Genomic DNA, 22627 nt, shown 5'->3' on the forward strand with positions numbered 1-22627 from the left:
ATCGTGCCAGGCACTGTTCTTGGGGCTGGACATAGATTTTAAAACATTTTCCTAATCTTTACAACAGCCCTACAAGTTTGGCCTTATCACTGTTTTACAGATGAGAAACATGTGACTTGGAGTAGCTCAGTGAGTTGCCCAAGTGCTGTCACACTGTTTGGTCCTATCTAGAATTTCTGCTCAAACCTCCCCAGCTCCAGAACACACACTCTATACCACATGATGCTGCCTGTGCCTTCGAATTTCTCTTTATCTGTAAGCTGAGTATATTCAGGAGTCTCAGTTGGTTTTCTGAATAATTACTTTAAACTTCTTTAGCTAGATTAATGCTAATCATTTGGTAGGAGACTCTCTGTTTCTCTAGAATCTTCTGATCATTAGGGGAGAGGGGTGTTTTAGAGAAGTCCTTGAAAGGTGGGTGTATTAACCCTGTGTCCTGAGCCCAGAGGATCCATCATTAGCAGCATCACCCTCCTTTGAGAATTTATTTAATCTCAGAGAAGAGAATTTTGTAAGTAGAGGGCATGGCAATAGTTGGGCCCCTCAAATAGCTACTAATTTCCAAATTGTACTAGGAAATACTAACATACTAGTTGGAGACTCTAGTCTCATTCTTATTCCCCACCCCTTTTAAGGATTGCAGGAGGAAATCTTATTACATTACCAACAGTCAAATCATGTAATGCCAAAGTTATATTCTGATACCTCATGGAATCTGATATAATCTCATTCATATAGGGAATTGCAGACATTGCAGCATGATTGAGAACCTGGTTAAATCTCACCATGCAGTTCAGAATTGAACTTGTCTAAAACAAGGAGATGTGAGTTGGTTTGAGACTTCATTTGAGTGGAACTGAACTTCTTTATGTCAATCTCTGCACTTCTACTACTATGGGTTAATAAGGATGATTCAGCTTCAATAAACTCACATAATTGGCTCTGTTGGGAATGCTTGCACTATGGATAGCTGGAAATCTAAATGGCCTGGAACTATCATTCTCCTATATTTTATAGACATGCTAGGTGATAAAATAAAATCAGAGCAGGTGTAGTCCTAGGCTCTAGACACCACCAGAGCTAAACATGGCAGGCCCTGTGCAGAGTGCTTCACTAATCTTACCTGCTGTAATCTTTACAAGGATGCAGATAGCAAGGTTTCATCACTTTATAGCTGGGGAAACTAAGGCTCAGAAAGATTATAATGCAGCTCCTGTCATATTACTAGTAGGCGGCAAAACTGGATTCTGGGTCAGATCTGCTGATAGCCCAAATTCCTTATCAGAACACCTTTGACTCGTACGGAGGAGAAGGGGAGAAGGGGACTGATCTCAAGCTGGTTTCGGACCTGCTGGTCGGTGAATGGGGAGAAGGGTCATGCATGTACCGTGGGGCACGGTGGTAACCGCTGTCCCACATGCCATCTTCAGTACCTACCATACGGCTTCAGTTTAATTTCACTCTGGGTTTGTTTAGGGATGAATATTCTTCATGCTACAACTGGTTGTGGCCCATCGACCCCTCAATTCAGATAGGCTCTCTGGGCCCACAACTAAGTCTTGGAGGGCCCGGGTCAAGGGTACAAAAGGACAGCCACATGTAACAGGCTAACAAACTGTGAAATGTGTTCTGTTCTCCTCCGCTGACACATAGAGCCTCCTGATGGCCTGGAGGGGTTTACTTTTGAACTCTTCAGGCGTCCTGCAGAAAAGATGCGGCCCTCAGAGAGGTGCCCAGGTCTGCAGGTTTCCCTGCTTCTCTTCCCACCGCCGGCTCCACCCTGCCTTGCGGGGAGTCTTGTGTATACTCCAGCGTGTCTGTTCAAGCTCCGTTCTTGGCCCTGTGAACAGCCAGGTCAAGAATTGCTCATACTGGTGGTGCAGCCCACTCTCAGGAGGGTGGACCCAGGAAAGGGGCCAGTACAGACCTTGGAAGTGGATGTGGGGCTTTGGGGGCAGGGAATTCTAGGGTCCTGGGTACTAGAAGCCTGTCAGTGTGGTCTGGGCTCTGCGGGTCCACGAATCCTTGGCTGTGTAGACTGCACACCCCGTAGGGAGGGGTGCTGCAGGAGACGGGCCAGAATTGGCCGTGTAAAGCCGAGGCCCCCCCGCCCTTGTCAGGGTCCAGAGGCAAGACTAGGGTTCTTGGCACTGGAGCCTGATTGGAGAAGTCCTGTAGGCTGATGTGAGTGCCAGTGTTGGAAAACTGACCCAGTTTCCACTCCTTAAATCGGCAGCCCTTAACCCTTTCTGCAAGCTCCTCACCTTCCATATGGACAGCATGCTGCCCGCCAATAACTGTCATAACGTACAGTGGTTCTCATGAGGGGTCATCTCAACAAAGGCAGCCGAGGCAGGGAGAGGAGGTGTTTGTGGCTGCTAAAAAGGCTCCCGGCAGGTCCTGCTAAGCCAGCCTAGGGGATGCTACCCCATCCCCTTGGAGAGGTCTTCAGAGCCTTCAGCCACCTGCAGAGAAGTGCTGGGAAAATCACCTCTGCTATAGCATCTCTTTAAATTTTAAATCCAGGAATTATGCTCTGAGGACCTCTTCAAAAGAAATTACTTTCTGGCTAGATTTCATGCTACCACTTTAATTTTGTCACAGTGGTGTGTGCTGGCCCAAGGGCTTGTCAGCCATGGAGGTGTCAGTCGGGTGCAGCCACAGCCGCCGCCGCCACAGCCACAGAAACAGCCCAGCATGCCAGAAGCCCCAAGGCTCAAGTTCAACCGGGAAACAGGTATGAGTCTCATTTCAGTACTAATGCGGATTTCTCTTTCTTGATGCAAATCCCAGTGGATACAAGCTACCTAGGAGGAAAGGTGCTGGGAAAACCCAGTATGTAAGGAGTGGTATGTTATTTTCTTGGCTTTCCTTCAGTGACTGGTAAACTACAGATTTCACCTCCCATTAAGGCTTTATCTTTTTTTTTTTTAATTTTGACAGATTTAAAAATGTTTTATTTAACAATTTTCCCCCAGTTTTATTGAGATCTGATTGGCAAATTAAAACCCCACAGGGCTTTTGTTAAAGGACACAGAGTTGAGTACAAACAGTCTGCAAATCATGTAGGGATTTAGTTCTGGAATATGTCATGTAACACAAATTATATGTATGCCAGAAATGTGTTTATGAAACTTAACGTAATTATACTTATGAAATGTATGCCCTGTATAGGAAAAAGAATAACTAACCTACCAAGAATTTCTGTAGTAAACTGTTAATCCAGTGAAGATAATTGTAAATGACATCATATGATTTATAGTTTATTAAAGAAACAAAGTACATTTCCAGCTTCACCCCTGCTATTTGTGGTGGCCGTCAGCAGGCGTGGCCTTGCTGCTGCATGTCCTCTGCAGTAAGAGAAGCCACAGCTGTTCTCAAGTTTTCTTCTGGTACAGAGGCTACAGAAGACTACAAAGGACACTGATTTAGATGAGTACATGGGTAGGAGTAGCGCACTGCAACACTAAGCAGAGGGAAAGGATGCAAGTAGCTGTGAACAATTAACACCTTGACCTTGCTGGTAGACCAGATGTTCTGGAGGAGTTACACAGCTATGAAAATAAAATAGTCTTATTCTGTGTTCGTTGCTTTTCATTATGTGATCCTGGGTATATATTTGAGCACTTAGTAAACTGAGGCTTGTTGAGGCTAGGACACGAGGTTGGGGTTTCAAATCATCTCCTTTCAGCTCTCAAGCCTCCTAAAAGATCACACGTGGGGAGGAAGACAGGCCTGGGGGCATGTCCAGCAAGACACCATTCCTCCATCCCCCCCACTGCCCCTCTTTTCTCACCTCAGCCAGAGCACAAAGTGCTTTAAATATTTAGGGTTTGGGGTAAGTATTTGATATAACCTGAAGAACTGACTGGATGTGGAACCCTGGAAAGAAAAAAATTACTTCAATACTATGTTATCTTAGTGGCAAAAGTCATTCACATAAATAGCCTTAATATTAAGTTATTAAAATTGAATAAAAATCTAAAAAAATCCCCAAATTCTAGTCAGTAACTTTATATCATATTTATACAAAAGAAATAGATTCCATTTAGAAAATACTGACAGGGGAAAAAAAAATCACTGATAATCTCACCACCCACTATTTTCTCTCTCTGTCTGGATCTGTTAGTATTTACTCGGTATGTGTTTACTCAAAATGTGACAATACTGCATGTATTATTTTTATAACTTTTTATTTAATAATGTGTCTACCACATAAATATGAACAGTCTACATTATTTTAATAGCCTGAGTATTTTATTAAATCATAATTTATTTATTCAGTCTCATGTTATGTGGTGTGTAGGTTATTTCCAGTTTTTAAATATTAGGGACCATGAAGTGGTGTCTTTCTGAGTCATTCTGTTGCCAGACATCATGAAGGCGTGTTCCTGCATAGCGTTCAGGCTGGACTAGACGAGAAACATTACACTACAGATTTATCTGCAAAGGGCTAGATGGTACATTTTTCAGGCTTCATGGGCCATTTGGTGTCTTTTGCTGTTACTCATCTCTCCTGTCGTAATGTGAGAGCAGCCAAAGATAATATGTAAACAAATGAGTGGAACTGCCTTCCATTAAAACTTTATTTACAAAAACAGGCGGTGTGTGTACAAATCTGGTCCATGAGCTGGAGTTTCCCAGAGGCATCTTCAATCCTCCTACCAGTTACATCCTGGAGGTTTAAATGAAGAGCTGGAATTTCTTTTTTATCTTGATGCTGATAGTCTATAGTAGAATAGAATTATTCTGTTCCTTTGTTAATTGATGAGCTTAAGTTTCAGTTATGTCCAACTAATAGTTCAAAGGAAAAATCTCATACTTTGAGAGTCCAAGAATATAAATGGCAAAATGTTACAACCTTTTCAAATGAGAAGTTTTCAATATGGTTGCTGTGATACACTTTTACATTCAAACAAAGGGAGCTTGACCATTCAGACCTTGGTCTCAGATGTGCTCTGTCTGGAGGGGAGAAGAGACAGCGACCCTTGACTAAAGCTTTGCACTTCACATTTGGGAATAGAGGGGTATCTGACAAGGGCTTACTAATGCGCTGTTTGTCATGCACAACACAGTCTTGTATTAAATGCACGTGTATTTAGGTATTTTCAAATCATGTGAGTCTTTCATGTATAAGATCAACATGGTTTGCAAAACATAGGTTTGCAGGGCAGAGTAGCGTCCCATTTAAAGCCACTCTTGTTCTGAGCTCAGGTGTTATAGATGGAAAACAGTTCTAAATCCCGTTTGCACATTGATGCCCTCTGTGGCTTAGGTAAGTCTCTTAGCGTGGGGTTTCCTAACCAGCAATCTGTTAACTGGCAGCAATCCATGGAAAAATGTACTTAATTTATTGTGAGTCACAGCTTTTGAGGGCAAAAGACAGAATCCCAGGAGAACACCAGTGGTCTAAGTGAAAAGACTAAGGGACTATTACAGTTTCACAATATAATGAATCAGGAATTTTCAGGCATCAGAAAAAGAAAACAACACCAGTTTGTTAACTCATTGATAGAACTTCTGGTCAAAGGAGGTGGAAAAGATATGGAACAATAACTTCAAAGTAGTTGCTTCGTTTAATAAAAAGGAGATTAAACCCCTTTCCTCAAACACAGTGCCTCTAAACCGAGGGTGGGGAGGCATTTTTGTTCCCTGGGACATATTTGGCAATGTCTGGAGACATTTTTGGTTGTCGTAGCTGGAGTAGGGTGTGTGCTATTGCCATGTAGTGAGTAGAGGCCAGGGTGACCCCCAAACCTCCTGCACAAAGGATTGTCCAGCCCCAGATGTCAGCAGTGCTGAGGTCGGGAAGTCCAAGGCTGAGACGGTGATGTGAAAAGTGACTTGGTTAATCTTTAATGGGGTCTAAACCAGAAAGTCCTGACTCCCTTGTAATGCAGCACTTCTCTTTCCCCGGAAATTGGTTCTTATTTTGGAAAGTTAGGCTGAGAAGTCAGATTTCTACCTCATCTGCCCACAGTGTGTCTGATCAAGAAAACGGCTTCCACTTACACACTCTGCTGCCCAACATCATTACCAAATATCATTAGTGCTTGTTGAAAATTGCAATTCAGATTTCATCAGGCTATCATGAGCTTTAGAACACTTTTAAGAAGAGTCTTCCAAACTAGAGCCATCTCAGCAGGATTGCTTTGATCACTGCATTAGCTAGAGGTGGTCTTGATGTGGGAGATCTGGAAAGTAAATCTAGAAAGAAAACCCCCAGGGGAGGAGGATATAGCTCAGTGGTGGAGTGTGTGCTTAGCGTGCACAAGGTCCTGGGTTTGATCCCCAGTTCCTCCATCAAAGAATAAATAGGAAGTAGACCCTGAGGCATTTATGATAATGGTGTTTTAAATGAACCTCAGGCTGTTTCTCAGTTGCTTTATCAACAGTGAATGGAGAGTGTATCCATCTGATGGAATATTATTTAGCCATTGAAAGGAAGGAAGTACTGATTCATGCTACAACATGGATGAACCTTGCAAACCTTATGCTAACTGAAAGAAACCAGAGACGGAAGGCCACATATCATGTATGAATAGGCAAATCACAGGCCCAGAAAGTAGACTAGAGGTTGCCAGGGGTAAGGGGGAGGGAGAACGGGGAATGGCTCTAATGGATACGAGGGCTTTTTTGGGGTGATGAACATGTTTAGGAATTAGACAGTGGTAATGGTTTCCTGACCTTGTGCGTATGAAAAACCACTGATCCGTACAGTTTAAAATGGCAAATTTTATGATGTGTAACTTACATCTAAATGTTTACAAGTGTTTAAAAAAAAAGAATGAATGGAAGACACTCCTTGTCCATTGCTTTCCCCACCTCTTTCTCTGCTCCCCCGTGACCACCCACTTGGGAATCTGCAGGCCCCCAGTTCCCCAGGGTCCCATTTCAGGCTTTGACCTAGTGGTTCCAACTTGGCCCCAACAGAGAACTTGTCCTGGCTTGGCTCACTTCCCGCCACCGCGCAGGCTCCAGGGATTTTGGAAGGTTATGTTTTTGCGTAATCCTTTTCTTCTGAAGTTTCCCAGAACCTGCTTGACTTTCTTTTTCTTCTTGCTCATTCAACCTGTGATTCTTTAGCCTGGGTCTAATTTGAATAATGTAGGGCAATTTCTTGCAGGAATTAGCCAAGCGATGGGTCTAGGTAAGTGATGGGAAGGTGAATGCAGAGGGGGAAATGTAGTTTATCTCAGCAGGAGACACTGAAAACGAATAAAGGCCTGCTCGGGAGGAGGAAGCAGAGGAGCAAGAAGTCATTTACGTCAGTAATAATTGAATCATTAACTAAAGGGAAGGGAGAAGAATAAGAGGGTGAGCAATGGGCTGGTATTTTACTGTGGGGGTTTAAAATGATAGGGAAACCCAAGGCTTCTCTGTGTAGAATAGAATTTACTCATTTAGCATAAGCTGGCACCTAGGGTACGTACATTGTCCGCTTAATTCTCGTAATAAGCTTTTTGGGGTAGTTGTTGGACTCTCTGCTCTACAGACGAGAAAACTCAAGTTTGGCGTGATCGGGCAACCTGTGCCGTCATGAGGCAGTCACGTGAACAGGTACTTTAGTTCCAGTTTTAGGTTTATACCTTGACTCTCAGTCCCTAAAGAATGAGATCTTGTTCAGGGCTGAGAGTTTCATAGAGAAACATTTGCACCCAGTGAAGTCCAGTGCCTGGGATGGAGTTAGAAGGTGAAGATCAGAGCCTGAGCTGGCACCTGGGATGGAGGTGCAGAGATGGAGGCCCGTGTGTACCCAGGTAGGTAGCCATGTGATGGCAGTGAAAAGATCTATAGGTTTTTACTTTTGTGTCACACAGATGAGATGAGAGTTTGCTAGGCAAACCAAAATTTTACCCAAGAGGAAAATGAAAAGTGTTACAAATCAACCATTGCACTTCATTTTGTGTAGGAAGCCGAAAACTGGAATATTAATGCTGAACATGGGAGGCCCTGAGACAGTCGGGGAGGTTCACGACTTTCTCCTGAGGCTCTTTTTGGACCGAGACCTCATGACGCTTCCGATTCAAAAGTAAGATTCAGATCAATACCTGTACTTTTCCAGAACCTGTGCAGTGCATTTTGCCTTCCATGTATGTCAGTTCTGTAGTTTAAAAACAGAAACCAAAAAAAAACAGTTTTCGTTCATATCTGGTGGTGCTAGAGCAACCTTATGATTTTATTCTAGATATGAGAAGGATGTGAGAGCAGCAGGTGTGCAGGGGAGAGAGAAAGCAAGTCAGTGAGGCTTCCCCTCCGGCCCTTTCCCCCCAGTTGTCAAGAAATTCAGTGGTCTGGACGCAGCTGAAGTGCCTTTAAAGATCTTTAAAGATAATATTTGTACTTGGCACTTAACAGCTGATTAACACTCAGGGAAGAGATGGGTGCCATTCATCTGTGCTGTGAATATGGGTCCTTGTTACCCATCTCTTCTTTCACCCTTCCCTCCCTCCGTCTCTGCTTTTTCTTTAAAATAGGCTTTTGTAATGAAAAATGTATGCATGCGGATGATAAAAAATGTAAATAGTTTTAAAGTATTTACAGTAAAAAGCAAGTGCCCTTTCCCCTTGGACTCCAGACTCCCTCTCACCCACCCTGGAGGTAAGCACTGCTACATCCAGAAATGGTCCATGCACATCTGAGTGTACACACACACACATAACACACACACACACACGTTTATTTCCACCCTCCTCCTTTTTTTTACCCAAATGTGAATGTACTTATGTACATTATTTGGCACTTCATTTTTTTTTTAATTTAACAACATGTCTTGGAGATTATTCCATAACAGATTGTACAGATCTGGCTCATTCTTTTCTCATGACTCCATAGACTTGCATTGTGTGGTCCCTCACTTATTTAACCAGTGCCCCACTGATGGACTTTGGATTGTTTACAGTGTTCCAGTGAGCATTCTCATGCATACATCTTTGCTCACGTGGGCAAGTATATTTTAGGATGGATATGCATTTTCTTAAATTAAGAGGACAGTACATGTCCTAATGTCTTATATGTCCTAGTTCCTATCAGTGCAGGATCAAGAGGGGTGAAGATAATAGCTAGCACACATCCAGGATCCGCTCACGGGTGTTTGGTGTCCTGAGTCTTCATGGTTTCATGGGATGGAGGTGGCCACTCCACAGAGCCTATCTGGTTTTCTCTCTCTAAAGGCTTGATCTTTTTGGGCTCGTCTTAAAATTTCACTGTTTTTTTTTAATTGAGTAGAAAATGTTTCTGAGCTGGAATAATATTCATTTACTTCCATGTTCAATGGTTTAGTAAGCTGGCACCAATCATTGCCAAACGCCGAACCCCCAAAATTCAGGAGCAGTACCGCAGGATTGGAGGTGGGTCTCCCATCAAGATGTGGACTTCCAAGCAAGGAGAAGGCATGGTGAAGCTGCTGGATGAGCTTTCCCCGCACACAGGTATGGGCTTTCTCAGCGGACATCTCGCTAGGTTTTTGTTTCAGAGTAGTTATGAAATTCACAACACTGTTGGGTGCCCAGTGCAGTTCTGGGTCCCAGCAGCTCTCGATCTGTGTGGGAGGTTCCTGCATGATGCCCGGCCACTGAGCTCAGTTCTTACACCGTTATCCTTTGTCCCCATCTTACAGCCTTTTCTCTTGTTTCCTTATGTTACAAATAAAAAAGCTAAAGTTTTGGAACATTAGTCTCAAAAGGAAGTTGGAGGTGTGTGTTAAGTTGAGCTGGATTATAAGGAAGAGGCTATCTGCCATGAACAAAGGTACATATTATCATTGTCCTAGGAAGAAATCTGTTGCAATTGCTGTTTCTTTCTGTGTGGATGGCTGATTAGATCAGCATTTAGTGTAGAATTAGCTCTGTCACAGCAGCCACGAGGCTCTAAGCATCTCTCAGCACCTGCTTTCAGCTCCTGGCCGTACCATCAGGGTGAGGCATTTAAGTGTCTTGTTGGGCACGGCCCTAAAAAGAGGATTGAGCACGTCTGGTAACTGTTCTCTGAGAATGTCTAACACAAATTATAATCTGCCGAATGAAACACTAACTACATGCATGAGCTCTAAGTGCCATATTTAACTGCATTCAAGACACCATTGATTCACACCATTGTTTTCATACAATGTGAAGACACGAGACCTCTGCCGGTTAATTTTAAGACACTGTCTGTTGTAGGCCAGTGTAAGAACTGTTAAAACAAAAAGTGGGCATCTGACGACACATGAAATGTGTTAATTGCAGATGCAGTTTAGGGTTCAGGATCAGGACAGGAGTGTGACACTGTGGGGACCCTTGGGGAGAGCAGCCGCACTGGGCAGGACCGAAAGCGTTTCATTGAGAGTCAGCTCGAGTTGCTTCCGGAATCCACTGTTTGCATCGCACGTGGGACAAAGGGCTAGAGCAGATCATTTCACTTGGAAAATTGTTCAGTTGCGCTTTTGAATAGTAGGTTTGCTTCCTGCCTTCACTTGTGGCTGGAGGGCATTTCTTACATGGTTCAGCCATATGTGACACAGCGCATCTTCTAAAATGTTGGGTGAGGGAAACTTGGCTGACCTCTCTATCAAGTAGAGACCAGACTCTAGTTGATCACGATAGAAGGCTTGGTGTGAACCAGATTGCAGTTGCTGTGCTGTGTTCAATGGAAGAAGGAGGCGGAAAGGTGCCATCTGTCCTGTGGACGTCTTAGTCTGGTACCCATCACCACAAAGGGCCTTAGTAGTCATCAGCCCTGATAAAGGAACGCAGATGCATCCTTCCCACCTCCTCCTCTCTCTGTGGTGAGGCTGCCAGGTTGTCAGACCAGACAGGCCAGCAATGGCCTCCGCCTCCCTGTTGGTCTGGAAAGAGTCCCATAGAATGACCTGGATTTACCCCAGTGTCCCGTCAAACATCTGATCATTTTAACATATGGCTGTTTAGTACAGAGGGAGCGAGTCATAAGAAGCTAGATTCTGGGGGCTAATTATCCTCTGCTTTGGTGGGGGCCAAGGAATAATAATATTCATTTCATACTTAGACTCAAAATTGTTGTAGAAATGATTTAAAAAACAGTTTTAAACATTCTATCTTGTAGAGACTTATATGAAAAAAAAAGTCTATTGTTCTTCATTAAGACTTTGGGGATAAGTTTAGGGTATCCATGAAGCACAAGTCAGCTCAATGGCTTGCCCATCTGGTCACTACAGCATTAGACAAGAAAGTGTCATTCCTACCTTCTCACTCTGTTCACTCGCCCGATGGGTCACTCCCTCCCCAGTCTTTCATCCATTGATGCCCACATCCATCCATCCTTCTTCCATTCACCCCCCCACCAGGTATTTATAAGCCCTGACTGCAAGTCGGGTATACTGATGAGGGGCGAAGTAGTGAACGAGTCACACTCTAACCTTGGTGGAGCTTGGTTCCCGGCAGTTCTCACTGAAGCACTGGTGGGGGCTACTTTGGTTTCTCTGGATCTTGGAAGCGCATCCAGGGCCTGGTCCCAGGAGGGCTTTGGTGCTCACGATCCCAGGGCAGGCGTGTCACCAGCCTCTGTGGCCCATGCTGGGACCCTCTGAGGCAGGCGAGTTCAGTTCTCTTCCTTTCCTTTGTGTGGTAGGTGACCACCTAATCACTTAAAGCAGGCTTGATTGGGGGTATGATGGGGTGTTTAATGAGGCCCAAGACCACTCATCCATCAGTGGCCCATTGAGTGCCCTCCCTTGTTTGATGCTTTTGCTTAAACAAGAAGCTTCAGGTCTAGTGGGGCCTTGCTGCTGCAGGCCATGTACCCAAGGAGCAGGGAGAACTTTTGAAGACTTGTTAGAGAGAGACTCTTCAAAATGAATATGGCAGCTGATGATCGCTCCATGTGGATGTGGAAGACAGGAAATAGTCTCATGGTTTGGCAGCTTCTTTAGGGGAACTTTGTATTGAAGACTGAGAAGATTAGCAGGCGAGGTTCTGTGGCTTCCTCAGGGGCTCGCCCAGGTTACCTAGAAAGAATTTTTTTGTCCTGCTTCGCTGAGTGGACCTGAGGCTCCGCGATGCCCACCCGGGTGCCTCCTTCCCTCCCTCATCTCCTTCCTGCTGCTTTCTGATCTCCTTGCTTCTCTCTGTCTCTTTCTCAGTCCTCCTCTCTTCTTACACTTTTTTTCCCTACAAAATTATTAAGTTTACTTTGGAACTGCACCTATCTGTTTATTTATATCCGGAAAAGTTCTCTTTAGGCAAAGAAAAAAAAAGTGATTACAACCAGATAAAAATGTTTCATATTCTCCTTTTTAGGGGAAGTGGTTGTTATCTGGTGACCAGCATAGAAATTTTGAGACTTGCATAGAATTGACTGTTAACGAATACAGTACGCTGGGTGAGGGAATGTAACTTGGAGTGGGTTTCCTACTGCACTGCAGTCGTTTAGGGAATTCAGAAGGAAATAAATGAGAAGGGTAATCATTGCATTTCATGAAAAGGCTAAATCTGAAATACATTTTAAAAAGTACAGTTTGGTTATCTGGACTGTGGCTGCCTTCAATGAAGCTCTATAGTAAGTGCCATTCAGTAAGATCAGTTCGTTCTTTATCGGATGCCAAATGGGGAGGAGCGTGTCTTCGCTGCAGTGGAGCTGGCTTCCCCACTCCTGGCTGTATGACTTCAGGCAGATAACTTAGCCCAGTAAGCCTCTTCAGGAGGATGGGGACGATAACAGAACCCAGCTCCTAGAATCGCCGTGCAAATAAAATCAGATAAGCCTGAAAGGCGGCAGCATGGTGCACGGTACAAGTAACGTGAGCTTTTATTATTCATCGCTGGCATGGGGTTCATGAGCTGATACAGGGTAGGCAGCATTATGCTCTAATTTACTTCCTATCTTTCTCCCAAAGAATCATGCCCAAATCCGACATTTGGACTATTGGACATGCTGAATGAATGGACTGGAAATGAGTGAAGTTCTACTGTTTAAAAATCTGGTTTCCCCATTCCTTTTCTCCCCCTCTTTGTAGTTCTCACCAGAGTGTTTGTTCGCGGGGCTCTGAGGGTAGATGAGGCTGGACCAGCCAGTCGTGTGTTTGGAGCTGGCCAGATGTGGCGCCCGCCAGATGTGGTGCCCGCTGACATCCAGGAGACTCCTTCCTCCCCCTGTGCCCCTGCCGGGGGTAGCCAGCTGCAGGGCGAAAGCTTTCTGGGCTGGCCAGGGGCCTTCTCGAAAGCTTATTTCCTCAGAATAGTTCCCGCCGAAGACAGTGCAGCGTCACTTTTAAAAAAATATGTCTTTGCTGGCCAGCTTGAATTGGACAGTTGAGAAAGCATTATCTGTTCTTCCCAGAGTATTTTATTCTCCCTTCTGAAAGTGGTCACCGCCCTGCCTTTATCTGCGAGGGCAGCCTCTCCACCTCTCTTGTCTGTGATATTGGAGGAACTCCTGGACGTCAACAGACCAGGCTGCAACTCTCAGCTGCCGGGCAGCTGAAAAGAAAGTGCGAGAAGCTGGCTGACCTGCAGCATGTGGGGGATCTGACTCTGTCAATCTGATAATTTTATTGTCTCAAAATAGATTAGAAAGCGAATTCCACTTCGGCCTCAGCTCTGAGCACCAAGAGCTCTTTAAAAATGGACTTGATGATATTGTGATAGTTGGCAGTTTTAGCAAGAACCACATAATCTTTGAGCAATCAGTCACTTGAGTTCGCTTACAGGGCTGTGCCCTCTGGTGAGTTTAAACTGAAGTTTACCATATTTTATGCAAGAGAACAGAAAACTGATAGCCTAGAAGGGACAGACAGCTGAAATTATTTCATCTGTACCCCTTCCTTCCTCTTTTTGTCATCCCCAAGCAGGGAATATTGAAAGAGACTGCCCTTTCCGTGCACATGCGTGCTTCTCTCTCCCATCAGTATGCTGCTTCTGTGCTTGATAACGTGCTCCGCTGATTCAGCCCCCTGGGTCGTCATGGAGGAATGTTTTCTCAATCTATATACCTGTCTATAATATAGACGTATCTATATTCTCAATCTGTGTACATCTATATATACATATATACACACACAGACATATGTATACACATATACAGACACACACAATAAACGTATTATCTTTTTTCTCCACTTTAACCCAAGTGTTGCTGGTGGCAATTTGGTGTCACGTTCTTAGCTGCAGCCCCTGTTAATGCCTGGACCGTAACAGCATCTTGGGTTTACTGTTCCTTGATGTTTACGTTGTGTATTTTCAGCCTCATCCCTGTTATAAGTTAGGTGTCATCCTATGGAAAGACAAGGAAGCAAGACTTGCTAACTTTAAAAAAACGTTCCGTTTTATGATTTAATAAATGTCTAAGAAATTGTGTGGTTGAAGGTGGATTTAAAATACAGGAGGATAAAGAGGAGACAGGAGGGGGAATTGGCAAAGCGACGGGAGAAGGGACGCCTTGAAGACGTGCACTGATGTGGGCCATTTAGTTTCCAGAACAATGGTTTTAAATCCCATTAAGTGCCTTCAATTTCAGAATTTATTGTTAGATTTTTTTCCCATATCAGTGAGGGGAATCATTTCCGTCATTTGTTATCAATGAATTTTTATTGAGTACCCCAGGGTTTTTATATAAAGTAGGTGGCCTGGTCCCTGAGGGAACAGATGGAGGGGACTTGGGTGACGAGAGAGGCTGGGGTCACAGGCTTTGGGGTGGGAAGACCCACGTTATCATTTCGTCTTGACCATGTGCTTAGGTGTGACTTTGGGGCATGTTCATTAACCTTTGAGAGTCTGTTTCCTTATCTGAAAAATGTGGTTTATGTGAGGGGGGGAAAAAGCATCATGTCTTCCATGGTAGCTGGTATGTAAGGGGAGGTTATACTTTAAGAATAAATGCTAGTTCTTTCTCATCTTCTCTTGAGCCTCTCTTATCTCAGCCAAGAGCAGAGAAGAAGGCAGAGAAGCTTGAGTTTTAAAAATCATATGCTAAGTAAAGGTGTGTGTGTGTGTGTGTGTGTGTGTGTGTGTGTGTGAGAGGGGGGGAGGTTGATCACAGAAAATAGTGATTAAAAATCCATGCACTAGCGGAGGACTGGATAAGATCCAAGGGATATTCTAAGCTTGCCTACATTATCAGCATCCTAGGAAATTAGGTTAACTGTTCTTTGTTCTGGGCACTGTATTCTGTTTGGGATCTATATAAAGATGAACACTTCTTCCTTTCCACACATGCTTCCCTAATAGCTCCTCACAAGTACTATATTGGATTCCGGTATGTCCACCCTTTAACAGAAGAAGCAATTGAGCAGATGGAGAGAGACGGGCTTGAGAGGGCGATTGCTTTCACACAGTATCCGCAGTACAGCTGCTCTACCACAGGTAAGGCTTCTCTCTGACGGTGGGAGGGTGGATGTGGCCCTAGCAAAAATAACCAGGGAACCTGAGTGTGGAAGGGAAGGATAAGTCATTTTTGATTTGAATGGCAAATCCAGCCCATCTGCTTTAAACACAAGAGTCCAGGTCAGTCCATTTGAAATTTCATGGTTCATCTGTCCCTTGAGTTATTGGCCAGGCAGCTAAGAGTTACAAATGGTGGGTGAAGGCAGTGGCTTCCAGTGCTCAGTGCTTCAATGCAGCTGTGTAATGGATCAGTCATGCACCTGAAGCCACTTTCTATGTTTGTATAATAAGCCTTATGTTTATGGCTACCCTAATATTCTTATTAATGTAGCAAAGGTGATAGCTGTTTCCATGTTGCAAACAGAGGTGTCCACGTGACATTGGAAATACTGGTATATGTTTTGGTTTTGCTTCGGTTAGGGGTTGGTTTCTGGTTAAACAGAGCCCAGTTTGTGGTTTCCTTTGCAAACTCCTCTCAGCGTTCTAGATTTTGGAAAATACTATTGTGTGTTATATACTATTATATGTTTAGCTGGAGCTGGAGAAGAGCCTGTTTGCCAGTCTCCGTCTCACTGGGCATAGGTAAATCTTCTGCTGTCACCCACAAATACATTTGTTTGCATTCTTTTTCAAGGATTGAGATTAGCCCGTTTTTACTCCCAAATTGCTTTTGGACATTAGTGCCTATTATTTCTAAAACTTGTAAGGAGAAAACAAAAGGCTACTGGGAGAAATCTTGTGTGTGTTCCTTAAATATTTGTTCAGAGCACCTGTGCAAATGCCCGAGTCCTCAGACACCCTCAAGAGTTCGAATTGTGATTTCTTTGGGGAATGTACCTCTACAACTTTAAAATGTCCAGTAGGAGAATAAATCGGGTTTTATACATTTCTAAGCTATGCTTTTGCCTGGCTTTTAAAAATATACCTCAACATGTAAATGTCTGCTCTTAAGATTAAACAAATTAAGAAGATGGTTATTTATATACAAAGGACTGACTAGGGTTTCATCGCATTGCTGGCTCTACCAAGTGTGTTTCAAACGTCAGTGTCTGTACAGTTTTCCTCTAGTACAGCTGGTACATCTTCACTTCAGAGACGTGACAGCCTTTGGGAAGCGTGTTCATTCTTTGAGGCCACTGGAGGGTCACTTGTCTGTTTATTTAGACACACATTGTGGCAGACCCAGTATATTCTATGTATCAACTACTTTTTTTTTTATATCAAGCAATTTTTAAAGTGATATTTTCCCCTCGATTACTACTTTTGGTGGTTCATTGAATGTTTCTGAGTGATCCAGAGACCTACTGCGGCTTCCAGAAGACCTTTTGTACATCTGAAAGTGGCATTCACCTGGGAACCGTGATTTGCATTGTGAAGGTGGTGGTGGCTCCTTTGTGATTTCTGGAGAGACGGTTTTTGAACCTGGAATGAACTCAGTTTGGATTTATCGGACTCATTCTATTCAGCAAAATGGAACTCAGTTTATTTTTTTGAAAATTGAGTCTTAGCCTGAGAGCACCTTTGTTTTAAACATGGCTTTGTCCTGGCTAGCATTTTAATTTGGAGACCTAACAGATGAATAGTTCTCATAATCAGAGAAACCAGTGGCGCTGGGAGGCCCGGCAGTGTTCTGGAGCTTTTGCCCCGTGTGAAGGTTGAGGAAGGGGCCCATGTTAGGGTTAGTTTCATCCGATTAAGGCTTGGCCCCAATGCCAGCTCCTCTAGGTCAGGAGAAATTGGCATTGAGTTGACACCATCTGCCTTCCTTTAGTCTCTGAATTTTCATGATTTGCATCTCTTGCTTAGAAATACAGGTTTTGTTGGATTACATTTGTCTGGTATCCATTTGACTTATTCTAAGGAATGATGATAATTCTAAAAAGCAGGCAAAAGTAGAGAATGCTCATAGAAATCTTAATAAGCTGTTTTTATCAACAAACCTTTTTTTTAATAAAAAGGATGGTTATAAAGCTTTTATTGTAATATGAAAAATATTCATCTCATAATATTAAGTAGAAATGCCCTAAATACTCAGGGTACAAAATTGCATATATACGAAAATTACAACTTTGGAAAACGAAACAGCTATAAAGAAAAATAACTGGAAAGAACCATATTAGAATAAAACAATGAGTATATTAGCATGGCCAGGTTTTTTTTTCCTTTCTTTCCCACCTCCTACATTTTCTGTAAATGGGAGTGATCACCTTCATTACAGGGAAAGAAAATTTAACATGCTTTTGATTGTAGCATTGTCCTTGCAAATGACGACTGCTTGTGTTTCATGCATCCGCCACCATCGTGCTTCTCACTAGAAATGGCCTCCGTGATCTTTGAAAGGCTGTTGAAATTGATTGCTTTTTAGTGATCTTCATTTGCAGGGTAGTTAAGTCCATATGCATTTTAGCATGTTGAAATGATTGTCATTAGACTGGCTCAGTATAGAAGCAGGTGCCTGCTTTGAACTTACACTGCTGCCTTGATTAGTCTGTTTTTTATGTTCACCATAGTACCCATGCATGTATTAAGTCACCCCTGTGTATTTCAGGCAGCAGCTTAAATGCCATTTACAGATATTATAATGAAGTGGGAAAGAAGCCCATGATGAAGTGGAGCACGATTGACAGGTGGCCCACACATCCGCTCCTCATTCAGGTAAGCCAGCCACTGCCAGCTGCTCCTGCCACTCCAGCATCTGGGTAGGTCAGGTTCTTGTACCTGTCTGTTTTTTGGGTGTCCTTCTGAGCTTCACTGTTCTCTTATGTAAACTATGTGCTGGGGATTAATAAAAGGTATTAGAGTCTTGATTAATTATGACAAGAGAAAATAATTTTAAAGATGAAAGGTTAAACTCTTTTCTTTCTTCAGATTAATAGTATTAGTTACAAACCCTAGTAGAATTATGTTTTGAGTTTTGTGTTTCACAGTGACCAAAAGGACGGAAAAGATTATGCAGGGCGTTTCATCTAATCGCCATTCGTAGATTGAATGACCAACAGATCAATCCTCTATTTTCTAAATCATTTAAAATAGCCAAAGATTTAAAAATTTTAATGCTAAGATCGCTACATATTCTGAGACATGAAATAAATTTAACATTTCAACTGAGAAAGTTTCATATATTAAAAGAAGTTACAAATTTCCCCTACACAGTTTATATTATTTATGGTAATGGATGCTGGAGTGTAGAAGAATCAGTTAAAACTACAATTCTAAAGCTTTGAATTGGTGTTACTATATACTTCTTTGCTCTTTGACTATGGGAATGCTATTGGTTGTTGCCCTAAGTAGTACAAATATTGCTTTGTTCTGTTGGTGGGAGTTTCTGCTTTTGAGTTGGTTTACGTAGGAGAAATACTAAGTGATTTAATTTAATCCAGTGGATGTTTAATTCCTTGTACATTTTCTGCCAAAATACGAGCTTAACACTATTTTTTTTTTTGCGGGGCGAGTCTGGAGTCACTTAAAATGTAACCACTAGATGGTGCTAGACATTGTTAAAAGCTGGCCAGCTTGCCCCTGAGCAGTGTTTTCCCTAAGCACGTAGGTGATGTCAAGGGTTAACATGTGTAGGTTGAAATCCAGTTTTAAGTAAAAAGTGAGACGTGAAAAGGAGACTCCTTCCCTCAGAGAGGGGTGTAGTTTGGGTTGTTCCCCTCTCTCTTGTTCCTTGCTGGGTCCAGTCAGTACCTCCTGAGGCCCGAGCCCGGCCTGCCTGTTTTGCTCTTGGAGGCCTGTGATTGGGGTGTTTCCGGTCAGCACTGACATGTGGCAGCAGAGAGCCGAGGGATCTGCACAGCATCTGCCTGCCCTGATCGAGTGCGTAATTAGATTTGCATTAAAATTCAGTCCTTTGAAAAGGAGGGAAGCAGAAAAGATGGAAGGAAGTCTCCGTTCATAAAATGAAAGGGAATTTTAGAGGCATTTATCTGCCCTCCTAGATGGCATGATTGAAGGCTCTGAGAGCCGCCTGCCTCTTTCATTCTGCAGAGAGACTGCATGGAGAAAATACCACAGATGGATTTTAGATGATTTAAGTAGCGCTCCCACTTGCCCGCAGCTCCTGAGTTTTGACGGTGGCTTAGAGTCGGCTGTAAGCCATAACAAATTGTGTTTCTACTTGCAGTCTTGCAAGATAAGAAAAAGGAAAAAACACAACTAAAAACTGGGGGGAAATAAAAATTTCTAGTTAGATTTTATTCTTAATATTATGTAGATTACATGAGAAGGAGATTTGATAACTGGCCAAAATAGAAGAAAAACCCAAACTAAAACCCTAAACTAAAACTAAAACTAAAAACCTTGTTTTTAATCTACATTTCTGCTTATTACAGGAAGTAATTACTCAAAATAGTCATTTTACTACTATTATCTAGCTGCTGGAATGTTTGGAGTAAATGTATGCTCCAGGCTTCTGCATAGACTTCACAGTGGGCCTCCTTCGCTAAGCTTTTGTCCAAAAATAATCTTTTCTGAGCATCCTTAGTTTCTAAACACTGCAAAGACCACCAGAAAGTATTGTTTTTGTTTGTATGTTATCCTATCACATTGACTCTATAGGTAAATTATAAATTTTGAAAAGGGAGCTAACTCTCTAGGCACCATTTTTTGCCTTGGAGCATCAATTACCAAATTTTGAGGGTCCTGGAAAGATGAATAATACCCCAATATTTATTAGGGAATAATTTGCTCATCCTATGATATTAACCACTGATATATCAAAACACCAACAAGTACAAATTTACATGGTTCTGGTAAATTGTCCTTTATAATATTTTAAAACCCTTTTTAATTTGGAAATAACTTCAAGCATGCAGAGAAGTTACAAGACTAAGAACAGTATGTTAGGAACTCTTGTCTACTGTTTATTCAGATTCACATATTAACATTTATCCCACTTTATATTTGATGCTGTGTGTGTGTATGCATATGTATATCTATGTATAGATAATTTTTTCTGAACCTTTTAAAAGATATATATATATATATACACACTCACAAATATATGTACCTAACCAGCAGGGATATTTTTTTCTACAACAATGATACAGTATTCAACGTGAGCAAATTTAACATTGATACTTAAAACTATCAAACCTTACATTCATATCCCAGTTTTGTCAGTTGACCCACTAATGTCCTTTGTAGCATTTGCTTTGTAAGTTAAATGACAGAATGATTAAAGAGTGAGATGAAAGACAGCCTCTCAGATCTGGTATTTCAGCACCTATTGATGTGAATCGGAAAGTGCCAAGGAGACGAAGGGAATTAACTGGTCTGGCGGACAGAGGTGTGGAGGAGGTGGCGGGACCTGCGTTCTAGCCCAGGTCCCGCAGACGCGACTGAACAGGCCCCCAGGTGGACCGCATCTTTCGCCCTCTGTGAACTTAATGAGACTTGTACAACCTCTCATCTGTTGTTATGAAGGTCATTACGGAGATTGACTCATCGAGGAAAAGACTGTAAAAATAGAATCGCATTTTCTTATTCCTCTCCTATTTCTGTCTAATGTATTTTAATGTGATATGCCTGAAAGCCAAACTCAGGAAGATTTAGAAAGACCCTGTAAGCTGTTTTCCTGCTAACCGAGCAAATGAGAGGTCTTAAAACAACGTCTCCTTCCCATCTGTGTTCCCTTTCCATCTGGAAGTGTGCCCTGTGCCTCCCAGGGGGATACAGATCTAGAGCATTCATTTTCAGAGAGCCATTAGCGAGCTTTAGGACTTTCCCATCAAATTCCCTCGGCCCCTGAAACCGTTATGAACCATTTTGATGATGAACCAAAGCAAGAGACTGTATAGTTTGCAATTTTTAAAAAAGAGAGTCCCACTGTTTGGGGGCTTCTCTGAGATTTTTGGTGTAACTCTCATTGAAAAAAATATTTTCTTTTCCTTCCATGTCCTTCCCACTTCCTCCTTCCCCTCCTTTCTTGGTGTCCCCGCAGTGCTTTACAGACCACATTCTGAAAGAACTGGATCGTTTTCCACCTGAGAAGAGACGTGAGGTGGTCATTCTTTTTTCTGCCCACTCACTGCCAATGTCTGTAAGTAAGAACGTTTTATTGGATGACCTAGTGGTAAAGGCTTTCAAAGTGTGTAACGTGGACCCAGCTTCCCTCCGGTCTTCAGCCGAGTTCAAGGATGAAGTCGAAATTCTCAAACTGAACTCGGTGCTGATTTAACTAGACTCACTTCTTGAAAAATAATAATTCATTCAAATTTTAATATTGTGAATAGATGTTGTCTTAATAAATCCCTTTAAAATAGTAGCTTGAAGATCTATTCCAATATAAGAATTTTTAATAAGTGGGACAGTTAAAAGAAGACAGTTGAAAGCTTTTGCCTGGCCTGTTGAAGGGGTTCAGGGTGTTGAATTGTAGGGCCTCCCTATTCAGACTGAGCACTTTCAGTCCCATTCTTTTGTCCTCAAGACTTGACAGGGGCTGTTTGAATTCCAGGAAGCGATTAATTTTGAATTTGCCCAGAGTGGGGACCACATTTTGGCAAGTGAATATCGAGTGTATCAAATTATGATCCAGTTGCTCCTTATTTTCTCACGTTACACTGGGTGTTCATTAAAACACTGCTTCTGTGCTGTAGCTGTTGCATTTTTGGAAACAAGATTGGTGGAGCAGGTGTGCTGCGTGAGATACAGGAGTGCTTGGGAGAAGCAGCCAGTTTCATCAGCTCAGAACTAGCATTGCGTCCTAAAAAACATTGCTCTCAAAGCTGGAAAGGTGGAGGATCACATCCTCTTGGGTGCTAGTAAGATTTTTAGCTCCAGGGTTCCCGGCATTAACCTGAGTGTCTGATCATCTGGGCCGCTCTTCTGATTGACCTGTACTGCCACCTGGTGGTCACCAGGGTGGAGCCCTTTGCGGCATTTCCTCTCCTCCCTCTCCCCTAAGCCCATTCTGCAGTAGGTGGTCGCTCTGGAGATCCATTTCTGTCTTCTGGAAGCCTGCCTCTTGTATTTTAACAGGTGCATATTCTCTTTTTTGGTACCATGCAAACCCTTTTCACATGTCCATCCTCTTGCTCCACCCTCATCCTTTCCCTAACTGTCCCGTGTGTGATGAGGCCATGTCTGAAGTGCCTGCAGGCAAGCTCTTAAGCTGGGAAAGGAGGAAACACATTTTTATCTGTGAACAATCCCAGGTGCTGCCCCCTCTCCTCTCACCTCCCACCTCACTCACTTCCCTTTCTTCCCTTAAGGGACTGAGCATGCTGCTTCCAGGGGATTTTTTGCTACCCGAGGTCCTGGGTGGGACTGGGGAATCCCGTGAGGAGGAG

At 42.9% G+C, this 22627-nt stretch overlaps 1 protein-coding gene across 1 annotated transcript in view; it reads left to right on the forward strand.

Annotated features, from left to right (window-relative positions):
- The window catches only part of FECH (ferrochelatase), a 29737-nt gene that overhangs the window by 2209 nt on the left and 4901 nt on the right, over nt 1–22627 (forward strand). The window contains exons 2-7 of the mRNA XM_015240526.3: nt 2605–2737; nt 7913–8032; nt 9283–9431; nt 15180–15314; nt 17884–17990; nt 21280–21378. Coding sequence (XP_015096012.3) covers nt 2605–2737; nt 7913–8032; nt 9283–9431; nt 15180–15314; nt 17884–17990; nt 21280–21378 — 743 coding nt within the window. The remainder of the gene's footprint in view (nt 1–2604; nt 2738–7912; nt 8033–9282; nt 9432–15179; nt 15315–17883; nt 17991–21279; nt 21379–22627) is intronic.

Source organism: Vicugna pacos, chromosome 30 (genome assembly GCF_048564905.1).
Source record: "Vicugna pacos chromosome 30, VicPac4, whole genome shotgun sequence".
In the NCBI taxonomy this organism is placed as follows: domain Eukaryota; kingdom Metazoa; phylum Chordata; class Mammalia; order Artiodactyla; family Camelidae; genus Vicugna; species Vicugna pacos.